The sequence below is a fragment of the Ochotona princeps genome, chromosome 8 (assembly GCF_030435755.1).
Source record: "Ochotona princeps isolate mOchPri1 chromosome 8, mOchPri1.hap1, whole genome shotgun sequence".
Classification (NCBI taxonomy): Eukaryota; Metazoa; Chordata; class Mammalia; order Lagomorpha; family Ochotonidae; genus Ochotona; species Ochotona princeps.
Genome location: NC_080839.1, coordinates 62,126,350 through 62,141,019, shown reverse-complemented (window position 1 = coordinate 62,141,019; position 14,670 = coordinate 62,126,350). Strand labels below are relative to the sequence as shown.

At 40.9% G+C, this 14,670-nt stretch overlaps 1 protein-coding gene across 2 annotated transcripts in view; it reads left to right on the top strand.

The window, feature by feature from the left end:
* The window catches only part of PPP1CB (protein phosphatase 1 catalytic subunit beta), a 39,231-nt gene extending 29,031 nt beyond the window's left edge, over positions 1–10,200 (top strand). For both annotated transcript variants that reach the window (XM_058668133.1, XM_058668132.1), the window contains exons 7-9: positions 3,397–3,548; positions 5,913–6,047; positions 8,390–10,200. In XM_058668133.1, the coding sequence (XP_058524116.1) occupies positions 3,397–3,548; positions 5,913–6,047; positions 8,390–8,494 (392 nt within the window). In that variant the 3' untranslated portion in view covers positions 8,495–10,200. The remainder of the gene's footprint in view (positions 1–3,396; positions 3,549–5,912; positions 6,048–8,389) is intronic.
* Positions 10,201–14,670: the final 4,470 nt, after the last annotated feature.

Sequence of the window (14,670 nt, the reverse complement as noted above, 5' to 3'; positions counted from 1 at the left end):
TTGCTGTTGCTGCTGCTGCTTTTTTTTTTTTTTTTTTTTTAAGCTTCTTGAGAAAGATCATGCACACAGGTGAAGAAGCACTTTGAACTGCTGATTCAGACCAAAGCCAGGAGCCTGGTACTCTTGACTGGCTTCCCCGTCGGTGGCAGGGGCCAGCCTCCTCCGCTTGCTTTCCCAGGTTCATTAGTAGGGAGCTGGATGGAAGATGAACCAGCCAGAAATAAAAATGACACTCGGAGGATGCTGGCATCACCCCCTATGTCACAGTGCCAGCCTTGGGGCTCTTTTCTTATAGTACATTGAATTGTTTTGCTCATTGTACTGAAAACCTGGTAACAGCACTTTGAAGGATATTCATGACTACATATTAGCTCTTACCAGTAGTTGTGGAGATCCTCTGATGTCAGCAATTCAAACCCTACATTGTAGAGAAAAGTTGTGGCAGCATATAAAAGGAAACAAACATGCACTTTGGCCAGCTTTTTTTACTTAAAAAAAAAAAAAGACATTTTCCACCACTGATTCATTACCCAGATCTCTGCAGCAGCCAGGGCTGGGCCAAGCCAACTAAAGCCAGAGCTAGAATTCAGTACTGATCTTCCTATATGAGTGAGGACCCAAGTACTTGGGCCGTCTGCTGCCCTTCCAGGTGCATTAGCGCGAAGCTGGATTTGAACTGTCACTTCAGTCTGGGTTGCTAACATCCTAAGTAGCAACTTAACCTGCTGCAACAAAACATCCATCCCACCATAACTTTTAATTTTAATTAATGGAATATGTTTGACCAAATGTAATAGAAACTATTACCTCAAACTAACTTATTAAATTTCTTAAGATCAAGTATTTGGGCCTGGTGCGGTAGCCTAGTGGCTAAAGTCCTCGCCCTTGCTTGCGCCAGGATCCCATATGGGTGCTGGTTTGTATCCCAGCTGCTCCACTTCCCTTCCAGCTCCCTGCTTGTGGCCTGGGAAAGCAGTGGAGGACGGCTCAAAGCCTTGGGACCCTGTACCTGCATAAGAGACCCAGAAAGAAACTCCTGGCTTCAGATTGGCTCAGTTGCAGCCACTTGGGGAGTGAACCAAAGGCTGGAAAATATTTCTGTCTCTCCTTCTGTAAACCTGACTTTCCAATAAAAAAAAAAAAAGATTCAAATGTTTGCTCAAAAGGCAGAGTTAGAGGGAGGCAGAGATCCTTCATCTGCTTTTTCACCTCTGTGGCCACAGGGGCCAGAAGTAGCTGGCGAGCCAGGCCACGCCAGAATCCAGGGTCTCCCTCAGCTCCCCACACGGGTGGCGGGGCCCAGACTTCACGCCGTCTTCTGCTGCCAGTGGTTTGGTTTGGTTTGACGATTCCTTCACACTCTTTTCTTCTTTTCCTCATTTCTTTTCCTTGCCTATTAAATTTTTGGATTCTTCGGAGTTTGTTTTGTTTTGTTTTTTAAGGATTATTTGTTTGGAATACTGAGTTAGAGAGAAATCCCAAATAGCTGTGATGGCCTGGGGTTATGCCAGGCTAAAGCTAGAAGCCTAGAGCACTCCTGGCTCTCCCACCTGGGTGCAGCAGCACAAACACTTGGGCCATGCATTCTGCTTTCCCAGGTGCATTACCGGGAACTGGAGCAGAAGTGGAGCCATAGGAGCACAAACTGGCACCCATATGATGCCCTGCCCTGCCCAAATTCAGAGTTCATTTGCAGGTCCTCGTATTTGGTGCTTCCAAGGTGGTTTGAATTCTTCCTAGAGTTTGCATTACTTGCTACGTAAATATTTCTCGCTCTGACCTCTTATTGTCAAAACATTACTAAAGTCAAACAAAAATCAGTCTAGTTTGCTTCCAGCAGACTTTCTGTTTAAATTCTCTGTATGTCTAATTAGAAAAATTTATTTCCTCTGATTTATAATTTAGATGCAATTTCAGTGAAATGAATTGTGTTTTTCATGGACTTAGACAAGTTTGTTCTGGACTTCATGTGGAAAAATAAAGGAGTCACAGTAACTGGGACAACCTGAAAAGAGAACGTTAGAGATGCTGGCTCCCAGGATCTTTTTTATAAGGCTCATCTACTGAACACTTCTGGGGAGGTGTTGGCTCAGGAGTTAATAAGTCTAATGATTGTGGTGCTCCACAACAGCATGATTCTGAAGAAAAGATGAACTAGCCATTAAGGAAATGAGAACGAGTGGGTTGTTTATTCATATGGAGAAATCATGCAAAAGGTTGAACAGCCTTGGGCCCGGCGCAGTAGCCTAGTGTCTTAAGACCTCACCTTGCATGCACCGAGATCCCATGTGAGTGCTGGTTCTAATCCCGGCAGCCCGCTTCCCATCCTGCTTCCTACTTGTGGCCTAGGAAAGCAATAGAGGATGGCCCCAAAGTCTTGGGACCCTGCACCCACATGGAAGACCCAGAGGAAGCTCCTGGCTTCAGATCGGCTCAGTTCCAGCCATTGTGGCCACTTGGGGGGTGAATCATCCAATGGAAGATCCTCTTTATCTCCTCTCTGTATATCTAACTTTCCAATGAAAATAAATAAACTCTTAAAAAATGATGAACAGCCTTTCCATATATTGCTTGTGCTCAAGACTGTGCAGTGTGCACAGTTCCTGTCTATGGAACGGGCTCTGGGTACTTTACTTTCTTAAGAGGCCATGCAGTCTTAGTGGGTAAGTTACCTAGGGTGAGCTACTTGGGATCAAGTAATTATTATTTATAGGGTAAGAGGGCAGAAGACTTGAAATGAGCTCGGGATGACTCAATGGGCTAATCCTCTGCCTGCAAGCATAAGGGTCCCATGTGGGCCTGCATTCATGTCTTGGCTGGTCCACTTCTGATACAGTTCCCTGCTTTTGGCCTGGGGAAGCAGTTGAGGACGGCCCAAAGCCTTGGTACCCTGCACCCATTTGGGAGACCCGGAAGAGACTCCTGGCTACAGATCGACTCAGCTCTGACTGTTGCAGCTATTGGGAGAGTGAACCATCAGAAAGATCTTTCTGTCTCTTACCCTCTGTGAATCTGCCTTTGCAATAAAAATAAATCTTTAAAAAGAAAAACAACATAGTTGAAATGTGATGATTGGGCTGGGCTAGCTATGTGGCGTAGCTGGTAAAGCCGCCACCTACAGTGCTGGCATTCTGTGGGGCAAAAATTCTAGTCCCAGTTGCTCCGCTTCTGATCCTGCTTTCTGGTGATGAGCCTGGGAAAGCAGCTGGGAGTGAACCTATGTATGGACAATTCTCATTCTCTCTGTAATTCTACTTTTCAGATAATGTTTTCTAAAAAAAATGTAAGGTAAATGTGCTTTATGAGGTGCTTTTGTTGTTGGTTGTATATGTGGTTTTTTTGTGTGTTTGTTTGCTTTTCAACTTTTTTCTCATTGCTGTATTTTGTTCTTTTAAGGTTTGCTCTGTGATTTACTGTGGTCTGACCCAGACAAGGATGTGCAAGGCTGGGGAGAAAATGACCGTGGTGTGTCTTTTACTTTTGGAGCTGACGTAGTCAGTAAATTTCTGAATCGTCATGATTTAGACTTGATTTGTCGAGCGCATCAGGTATGAACTGTGAGAATCTTGTATTGTTTAATGTTTGTTAGCATTACACAATCCCTTATTTTGGAGAAATCTAAGCGACTTTTACAAAGAAGGCTTTGGGAGAGGCAAAGCCAGTAATTACAATGTACTATTATGTATGCTTTGTTAACCTTTCTCATGAGAGGACATGTTTCAAAAGAATGCATTTAGTAATATGCAACACTAGCAAAATTTTTAATGCTTTTTTGAAGCCTTCTAGGCTTAGTCAATTTTGTTATGTATGGTGGGTTGCCATCCTATATTATCGGGCATTATTATAAGTGTTGTTTGGAGTTTGATGAACAGAGCCCTCTGAGGGCATTGTTAAGGCCATCAGGGGATTTGACTGTATACTATAGTGAAAACCAGAATATCATGCCATTGTTAATCATTTCAGCTGTGATAAAACCATTATGAATATATATATGAATGCCCACATATTTCCAAAATTTATCTCAGCATAACTGATAGATGTCAATTAATAGAATTGTTAAAATTGATTTGACCATTTTTAACATTGTATGGTGTCTCTTTGTTGTCTTCAGAGCGAAGTTGACTAAATGAAGTGCATGCCGCTGTGCGGTGCTTCTCTTTTCTCCAGGGCGTTGCTCCCTGTGACAGGCACTTGACTAGGAGTGGAAGATCTCCAGTCTCCTTCCCTCTGTAACTCTGACTTATAAATAAAGAAATAACTTTTTAAAGGAGTGTGAAAGAATGAACAGAAACTAGATTTCAGTTTTAAACAAAAAGATTAATACCCAAAAGGTTAATTTCAACAGAGGCATATTCCCAGCAGTGAGGTAGGGTTTTGGGGGGTTTTTTTGTTTGTTTGTTTGTAAAGACTTATAGATAACAGATCCTGAACTGCGTTAGACATTAGCAAACTATAGATACGGTGGGATCCAAGAGCGACATGACAGCCTCTTAACAGGAGGTCATATGCACAGAGCAGAAGGGCTCTCAGAGCGGAGCAGAGGATAAGAGGAGATCTGTATCCTAGTCCCGGAGACCCCAGAAACCTCCCAAGTGCTTTCACCACAGAAGCAGTGGATACTTCATCAAGGATTGTCAGTATGGGCACCAAGGACCATATCCTTGACTACCAGGGAAATCACAGGGAATTTGATTGCCCTCATAGGCTGAGGTCAGCCAGTTCCTGTTGGATCTCCCACATGGGATTGAAGTAGTCCAGAACCCTCCTCATAGAGTCTGATGACATTCGAACAACAGCCAGGAGCCCTGGGTCATCCTCAGAGATAGAAGAATTGTAAATTTCCTTCTGGACTCAGGAGCTTTCTCTGGTCCTTATTTAGTTCCAGCTTTGGCTCCCCATCCTCTCTTGCAATGACCATCAGGGTCACTCAGGAGCCCCAAAATTAGCTCAAATAGAGACTAATACAGAAAGATTTGAACAGACAGGAAAAAGTCAGCTGGCCTATAATTGCTCAGCCTGTACCTTGCTGGTCAGGCCTCCGAGTTGGCTTTTCCTAGAACTCACTAGGTAGGATGCAGAGTTCAGTTATTCCTCACTAGCTAGGTTATTGGAGATTTCTCTGTGCACCTGCCAAAGACTGAAGACTGTTCTACCCTTCAATTGTTAATATATGGCTTGTTATAATTATGTCTGTTTTGATTATCCTAAAATGCACAAAGTTCTGTAAAATCTTGCTTGAATACAAAAACTGCTAAACATAAATATAATAAAAAGAAAAAAATTTTTACATGGTTTTGCGTACCTCTCATAACCCTAAGAGGTAGAAACATAAGCTGAGAGATACTGATGATATAAAATTTCTCAGAAATTAACAATAGTCTAGAAATTGTGAGCATTAAGGAAAATAATTATGTGTACATCTAAAAAATGTAGTCTATAAGGGGAATCATCTGTGTAAATTAAACTCATTGGTAATGTTTTCAGTTTGTTTTTATATACCGTTGGTAAAAAGTTTAAAAGCAAAGCAAGAAAAAAGTTATTGGCAAAATCTTATATTATCTGGTTGTTACTCGTTGAAGGATTTTAAAGTGAGATTATAATGTTGCCATCCTACTCGCATCTCATGTCCCAGATCCCTGTGGTCAATATGCATACTAGTATATTTCATTTTTCTCTCATAGGAAGCCTTAAAAATGCTTTTTGGTAATTACAACTTTATTATTCTGTTTAACCTTAATCTCTGCTGTTTTACAGAAAAGGCATGCCAGTTTTAATGATTTAAGCAAAGTTTAAGAGTAAAAGTCACAATCTCCAAAAGAAGGAAGTGTTAGGTTTCTGCCGTATAATCTGTTTATTATAGTTAGCTGAAAATAGTGCTAATACGTGTTGCGCTGTTTTGACTTCCTTGACAGGTGGTGGAAGACGGATATGAATTTTTTGCTAAGCGGCAGTTGGTAACTCTGTTTTCAGCCCCGAATTACTGTGGCGAGTTTGATAATGCTGGTGGAATGATGAGTGTGGATGAAACTTTGATGTGTTCATTTCAGGTATGATAGAGATCTAAGATTCTAACAATAGAAATTAATTAAAACTAATGTTGGTAGAGTTTTTCTTTCAGGTCTGCTTAAAGTTTAATTGGGAAGTGATTATCACTCAAACTCAAAGATTTTCAGTTTTAGAAAATTTCTAACTTTTTAGTAGATTGGTCAACCTTATCTGAGCTGTTCTAATTGTTCACTTCCTACTGTGACTTGTAGCAGTTTACTTACTAAAAGAATGGGAGTGGAATGAATAATTTCAGGTTTTCTTTTACAACGAATTGGATGGGGCAAGTATTGGGAAGAGAGAAAATTATAAACTCAGATGAAGAAAAAAGTATTCTTACATAAAGGAAAAAATTTTGCAAATAATTTAAAATACTTATAAAGATAAAATCTTAAGTCTGTTTGTTTGTTAAAATTGAGAAACAGGAAGACGCAGGATTCTCATTTGCTGGCTCATTCCCTAACTGCCCACCAGTGAATGGCAATGTGGGGACATGGCTTGGCTGGAGCCTCCATCCAGTCCACGTCTCCCACATGGTGGCAGGAACCCAATTACTGAGCCTTCACTGCTGCTTCCAAGGTCTGCGTTGGCAGGAAGCTGTAGTCAGGAGCTGGGCAGGACAGTCCAACCCGGTAATGCGATGTTGTGACCACAGATCTGTGTAGAATCTTGACATTTTAAAAAGTAATTTTATGTCCTTGATATACGGTGGTCTATGGTAGACATCAGGTGCCCAACTCTATCCCCCTGCAACTATCAAATGTGCAGAGGCTCCAGTAACATATTGAATGGTGTCGTGTTCTTGTATAACCTCCACAAATCTTCAAGTCATCTCTGGATTGTTTGTAATACTTAACATCTGTAAGTATTGTGTAAATAGCTGAAATACCCTCTGTTTTACAAAATAATCACCAGAAAGGTGGTCTGTATATGTTCAGTGTTACTACAGTTTTTTTCTCTCAAATATTTTTGAAGCCAGAAAGAAGCTGAGTGCACAAATAACAGAAGAGGCCAACTGTCTTTTTAAAGTGCCGTGGAAGCTCCCGCTTTCATTAACTGCAACAACTGAGTAGAAAATGCTTGGTTTTTTTTTTTTTACATTTTACAGATAGGAATCAGGACTCAACCTTTTGTAGCTGAGATGCTCTGAATAGCGTTCAAGAAATACTTCTTGAGTCAACGTTATGGCTTAGCAGGAAAGCTACCACCTGTGACTGGCATAGTTGAAGTCCTGACTGCTCCATTTTTCATTTAGTTCCCTGCTAATGTACCTAGGAAGGCCCTTTCACCTTCACAGGAGACCAGGATGGAGTTCCAAACTGCTAGCATCAGCCAGGGTGTGGGCTGTTTGGGGAGTGACCCGGAGGATGGAAGATCTGATTGTCTGTCTCTATCTCAGTCTCTGTCTTTGAAACACAAAGGCATCTTGATTGATAGTGGGAATAAGATGGTGCGACTGCTTGGGGAACAATTTTGCATTTCAAATATTTACATTACCCAGCAGTTTTATTCCTAGGAGTAAAACTTGTACTTGAATGTTCATGGTATAACATAAGAGCTCCCAAAACTAGAAGTGACCCCAGTGCTCATCATCTAAATGTTTAACAAAATGTAGTTTTATAGTTTCTTTTCAATGGAATATTATTTGAAAATAAGAGTAGTAAAATATAACATATATTGTATAATACTAATTGTATGAAATATTTAGAATAGCCAGACATTTAGAGACAAAGTAGAATAGTGGTTGCTTATGGAGTTGGAGCGATTATGAAGGTAGAGGGAAGGAATGGAAGATGTTCAGTAAAAGGAGAAAAGCCTTTGAGAGGTATCAAGAATGTGCTAAAATTATAATAGTGATTGTGGAACTCTGAATATACACATTTGAAACTAATTGCCTTATACATTGTGAATAAGTGAATTTTATCATTTGTAATATCAATATTTTGTACAAAAAAATAAGGTGTGAGGAGTTTGTGACATGTTGAAGGTTAATTGCCCTGCCATGTATGAATACGTCAGAATTATAAGAACCTGCATCTTTTGTCTCTTAAACTGGTGTTATTTCCTCCCCAGCAATAAATTTGAAAAAATGTTACTTAAATCTAAGGATCGAGTAGTTGAGGGGTTAGTGTACTCAAGTATTGTTAGCTAAAACATTAATGGAATGACAGTAGTGTTCAGACATGATAACTGTTTGTGGAATTTTGCTTTGCTACATTCTTATCAGCCTTTTTCTCGGTTTGTATGCCACTTAATGAAAATATGCCCACTCACCATGTCATAGTTCTCTTAAACTTATTACACTTGAAATAACAGTGTTTATTCATAAATTATTTACTTTAAGATATTGAAACCATCTGAAAAGAAAGCTAAATACCAGTATGGTGGACTGAATTCTGGACGTCCTGTCACTCCACCTCGAACAGCGAATCCACCGAAGAAAAGGTGAAGAAGGAATTCTGCAAAGAAACCATCAGATTTGTTTAAGGACATTCTTCATAATATATATATAAGTGTGCACTGTAAAACCATCCAGCCACTTGACACCCTTTATGATGTCACACCTTTAACTTAAGGAGACGGGTAAAGGATCTTCAATTTTTTTCTAATAGAAAGATGTGCTACACTGTATTGTATATTCTGTTATAATATTCAACAAAGTTAAATCCAAATTCAAAATTATCCATTAAAGTTACAGCTTCACGTGTCACAATTTTTAAAGTTGAAAAGCATCCCAGTTAAACTAGATGTGGTAATTAAACCAGATGAAAGCATGATGATCCATCTGTGTAATGTGGTTTTAGTGTTGCTTGGTTGTTTAATTATTTGGGGGTTGTTTTGTTTTGTTTGTTTTTGCTAGAATAATGGCAATTAAAAGATTTTTCCCTAAACATTTTTAAAAAGTGAAATATGGAAGAGCTTTAAAGACATTCACCAGCTGTTACTTTCTTTTGCTTATCTACTTACATACTGTTTGATCTTAAGAGAATTTATTCCTTATTACATTAAAAAGGAATTTTAGAAATTGATAGCTTTTTAAAAGTATGCAGACTGTCCATTTCATTGATTTTAATGAAACAGTTTAGGCAGACTTTACAGCTGATAGTGAATATTTTGCTTTATACAGAAATGGCCACTGATTTGGATTTATGCACTCTAATTTTTAACTTATTGATGCTCTATTGTGCAGTAGCATTTCATTTAACTTTAAGGTAAGGCTCATATAGTATTACCCAACTAGTTGGTAATGTGATTATGTGGTACCTTGGCTTTAGGTTTTAATTCGCACGAAACACATTTTGGCATGCTTAACTTTTTGGTATCACCCTCACCTGCAGTGGTTTTGGTTTTTTGGGGATTTTTGCTTTGTTGTTGTTGCTGGGTTTTGTTTTTAGATCCACAGAACATGAGAATCCTTTTTTGACAAGCCTTGGAAAGCTGACACTGTCTCTTTTTTCCTCCCCTTATCCGAAGGATGTGCTTAGTTGAATGCTGGTCAGTGGGACATTCTGTCAACTATGGGTATTGGGTGCTTAACTGTCTAATATTGCCATGTGAATGTTGTATACGATTGTAAGGCTTATGTCACTAAAGATTTTTATTCTGATTTTTCATAATCAAAGTTCATATGATATTGTATAGATAATGCTTTGTAGTGAACTATAGTAGCAATAATTTCTGTATGTGATCAAGAGTTTATTGCAGCATTTTTTTTCCTGTTCTTTTTTTTTTAAGGGTTAGCGTTAACAAGGCAAGGAGTAGAAAAGTCACCATAAAGATTTTAGAAGGAGAACGTACAGAACACAGATTTGTGATTGTTTGGATGTGATGCTAAAAGCTTTTACTGAGCATTGTCAAATTTGTAAGCTTCATAGGGATGGATATCACATTTATAATGCCCTTCTATATGTGCTACCATAGACGTGAAATTCTTGACCTCAGTATTGTCTTTGAAAATGTTAAATTGAAAATTCTGTTGACTTACAGTTTATGAATTGGCTCATTGTATTACTGCAAGAAATATTTTTCAGCACAGTGCAAAGGTTCCTTAAACTGCATATGTCTTTTTCTTTTCTAATTCCATTTTGTTTTAAAGCACATTTTAAATGTAGTTTTCTCATTTAGTAAAAGTTGTCTAATTGATATGAAGCTTGACTGGTTGTTTTATTCATTTTTTCTTGATAAGGACACATTTAAGCACATGTCTTACTCAAATCAGTACTGTGTTTCTGACATACATTGAATCGATTTCTGAAGATACTAATTGCTTATGGTATGCTAGGTTAGTATCCACAAACCTTTATCAGTTGTGACTTAAGTAACTTACTGTTTTAAATATAAGCTGAGCAGTTACCAACAGAATTGTAGGTAGGTTGTTTTAGAAGTCATCTTGAAGCTCGTTGTGGGGAAAGGATAGTGTGTATTTATCTCAATTTAAACTACAATAATTTGGGACCTGCTGACTTTTTGTAGAAATTCATCCAGATAAAAACTAAATATGAAAATTTCACTGCTTAGGCAAATTAATGTTTATCATTTAAAATGAAAATTTACAATACTTAAAAATTATGCAAGAGCTGTATAAACCATTTTTTTTAAACAACTAGATTTTTTGTTTTTTTCTTATTACAAAGTCAGATATACCGAGAGGAGGGGAGACAGAGAGAAAGATCTTCTGTCCGATGATTCACTCCCCAAGTGAGCACAATGGCCGGTGCTGTGCCGATCCGAAGCCAGGGACCTCTTCCGGGTCTCCCACGCGGGTGCAGTGTCCCAAAGTCTTGCGCCATCCTCGACTGCTTTCCCAGGCCACAAGCAGGGAGCTGGATGGGAAGTGAAGCTGCCGGGATTAGAACCGGCGCCCATATGGGATCCCGGCGCGTTCAAGGCGAGGAATTTAGCTGCTAGCCACACCGCCGGGCCCGTATAAACCATTTTTAAAGCTTCTGTTTATATGCAGATAACGTGCTCATTAACACTATGTATGATGATTATTTATTGTTGCTAACATTCCCTGCTTCTGCTTTCCCCGACAGCAGGTTTTTTGTTTGCTCTTGCTTGGTTTTGTTTTTGTCAGGTTTGAGAAGAGAGACAGCAAGAGCACCATCCTTTAGTTCCCCTGACCTGCAACATCTGGGATTAGTCCAAGGCCAAGGCTGGGAGCCAGAAACACAGTTCAGGTCTGCTGTGTCTTGGTAGGACTCTTACCTCCTAGAGCCTTGATTTGCATTGGCAGGAAGCTAGAGAGCAGAGAACCTGCTAGCATAAACCTGCTCACCCACAAGGACACATTTTAATCATCAGTACAGGACTGGTTTGTGCAAAATGTTGAATCATCAGGAACTTAGAACCTAACCAAATACTCTGTACACATTACAATCAACCTTCACTGTGAAGAGGGCCTAAATATTCTCGAAGTTAGTTATTTACACTGAAAAATGCTATCAAGATACTTTGAATGCAACCCTTTTTTGTACATGAAAATGTTACTACAACTAGAGTAACATAAACTTGTAGGAAACATTAAAAAGGAAAGCCCTAATTTGGTATTGTGAGTCCCATACTGCAGTCAGACAAGTCATGTGACAGAGCAGTGTCAGTATCTTAAGGTCTTTGTCGATTCTGAGATGCTCTGCCAGAGGAGTTGTTCAGTTATAACTGGGCTCAAACTCCCTCCACACTCAGAAGTTATCACTTTATTCAGGTGACTGCCTTACTGTGTTCCACTTAAAATTTCTCAGCTTTGCAATGGTTCCAAAACTGTGTATTCAGTAAACACCATACACCAGATTTTGAATATTACTGCTTTCCCAAGAATGGTTCTGGGTAGCTGGCACACTATGCTGATAGTCAACCAAATGGTCATGAGGGGAAATGACTGAATATCTGCACTGTACCATGTTACGCACCTGGGATAGTCAGTAGCGTAGGTGTATTTGAAGTACATTTTCAGTTTATGCTATTTTCACCTTTTGTGTGGGGTTATTGGGGGCTGTAACCCCATCCCAAGTTGAAGACTATATTCTTGAAACAAGCAGACAGATCTCAGATGGTCATCGCAACCAACCTTTCAACCAGTCACAGGCTGCAATCTGCCAGAACATGTCCGTGTAAGGTAAACAGTGAGCCCATCAGGCCACTGCCATTTGCCAGCTATAAATCCTGCCGGATGACCTTACTAAGAGGAGCTCTCTGAACTTCTGGTTCAGGGTACTGCCTGATTTATGAGCCATTTCCTTGCCTGAATTATCTCAGCTATTAAAAAAAAATGGAGAACTTGAAATAACAATTTATTCAGAGTATGGTACTGTATACTAAACACCTACTTTATACCATTCTTGGATAAACGTGAGCCTTTGCCTCTAGCTCTTGGTAAGGGTTCCTGAGTAGGTGGATGTGGAGTTACCTAAGAAAATTAGTCTGGTTTAACTCTGGGAATCACTCAGTTACCAAATTAAAAATAAGTAACTTGCCTTATTACCTTAGGAAATCTCATTATGACTAGAATGTGAACTCAGTGGGCACCAGTGGTGTGTTTTCCCCCCTCTTATTCACTGATACCTCATTCATGGAGTCTGGCACAAAGTAGGCGTGGAAATGTCTGTTTAACGAATGGCAATCAAGTTTCAAAAATGACTACCTAGATTACTGTTTTGATGACTCAGCCTTCTGAAGACATGCCGCAAATGATACAGTTCCAGTTTGCATTCATCCTTACGTAATGCTGTTGTTTCCTACAAGAGTACTGGCATAATCACCAGAGAAATTCGGTTTGAGTCTCTCCTGACAAAAGTAAATGGTTCATTGTCAAGCTGTGGTCTTTATAAGAAATTAAAATGTAAAAGTTATTTCAAGGAACATTTTGTAACTAATACCTGACAGGCATTCTGAAATTATTCAGAATGTTCCAAGATACTTATTCATGATTATTTGCTTGTTGCTTCCTGCTAGGTTTTATTATTATTATTATTATTATTGAAGTCACCTTTGCAGTGCTAGGTTTATTATTATTATTATTAGTCTTTTTTTAAGATTTATTTATTTTTATTACAAAGTCAGATATACAGAGAGAAGAGATAGAGACAAAGATCTTCTGTCCGATGATTCACTCCCCAAGTGACCGCAACAGCCGGTGCTGTGTCGATCCGAAGCCAGAAGCCAGGAACTTCCTCCAGGTCTCCCACGCGGGTGCAGGGTCCCAAGGCTTTGGGCCGTCCTCGACTGCTTTCCCAGGCCACAAGCAGGGAGCTGGATGGGAAGTGGAACTGCTGGAATTAGAACCGGCACTCATATGGGATTCCCAGCACGTTCAAGGCAAGGACTTCAGTTGCTACTCTCGCACCAGACCGGCACCTGTAATCATCTTTAATGACTACATACTATTCCAGAGTGGATGGGGGACACACTTAAGGCACTTCGATGTATGGATTGTTTCCAGATCCTTCAAATGCAACTACCATTCAAAAATAAACTGGGATGCCTGGCATGATAACTTACTGGCTGGAGTCCTCACCTGGCATGCACCGGGATCCCATATGAGTGCCGGTTCTAATCCAGGCAGTTCCACTTCCCATCCAGCTCCCTGCTTGTGGCCTGGGAAAGCAGTCAAGGACAGCCCAAGGCCTTGGGACCTTGAGAAACCTGGAAAAAGCTCCTGACTCCGGACTGGCTTAGATCCAGCTGTTGCGGTCACTTGGGGACCATCGGACGGAAGATCTTCCTGTTTCTCCTCCTCTCTGTACATCTGCCTTTCCAGTAAAAATAAAAAAAATTTTTAATGATTACAGGGGTCAACATTGTGGCTGGGTCAGTTAAGCCACCTGCCTTCATTACCAGCTTCCTACATGAACAGTTTCATCTCCCAGCTGCGCTGCTCCTAATCCAGCCCCCTGCTACTGCAGCTGGGAAAGCAGCGAAGGAAGGTCCTAGTGCGAGTCCCTGCCAGGCCGGTGGGAGACCTGGACGTTGGGGCTTGGAAGCATTTGAGGAGTGGCCCAGCATAAAAAAGGTCTGTTTTCCCCTTTAACCTTGCCTTTCAGGTATCTTCATGAAAACAAAAAGGTTAAGACTGTAGCCCCAGCTTAACAAAAGGCACACGTCAGGTAGAAGGAATATGAAGAGGAAAGGATATCAAGATAACGAAACCTATACAAAATCCTTGGTAATGCCACCAGCACTGAGGAGGCACCTGGTCAAGAGATAGGATGAAACCACGAAGCAGCCGGCTGCAGGCTGCGTCCCACAGCAGGTATAACCAGATGGAAGGTCCCACAAACGCCAGGTGTTGAGTGTTTGTCCTCGGCGGCTTCACGGAGGTACAACCACTGCCGCCAAGGCCGGTTCCCAGTCCCCTGCCTAGGCCACGGTGCCTGTCCCCGCGCCGGCCGGCGCTGTGCTATGAGCTGCCCGGTTCGCATCCTCACCGGAGGGGAAAAACAGCGACCCCACGAAGGACTGAGGGTGCTTCGTGCCCGAGGGAAACAAGTCAACTCGTGGCGGTTGGGCCGATTCTTCGGCTACAGACTTACGGGAAGGGACATGTGAGACCCCCATAAGGCCGGGGCGGAGCCGGCGGGCCCGGAAGCCCCGCCTCCAGAGGCCGGCTCCATGCGCTGATTGGCCTCG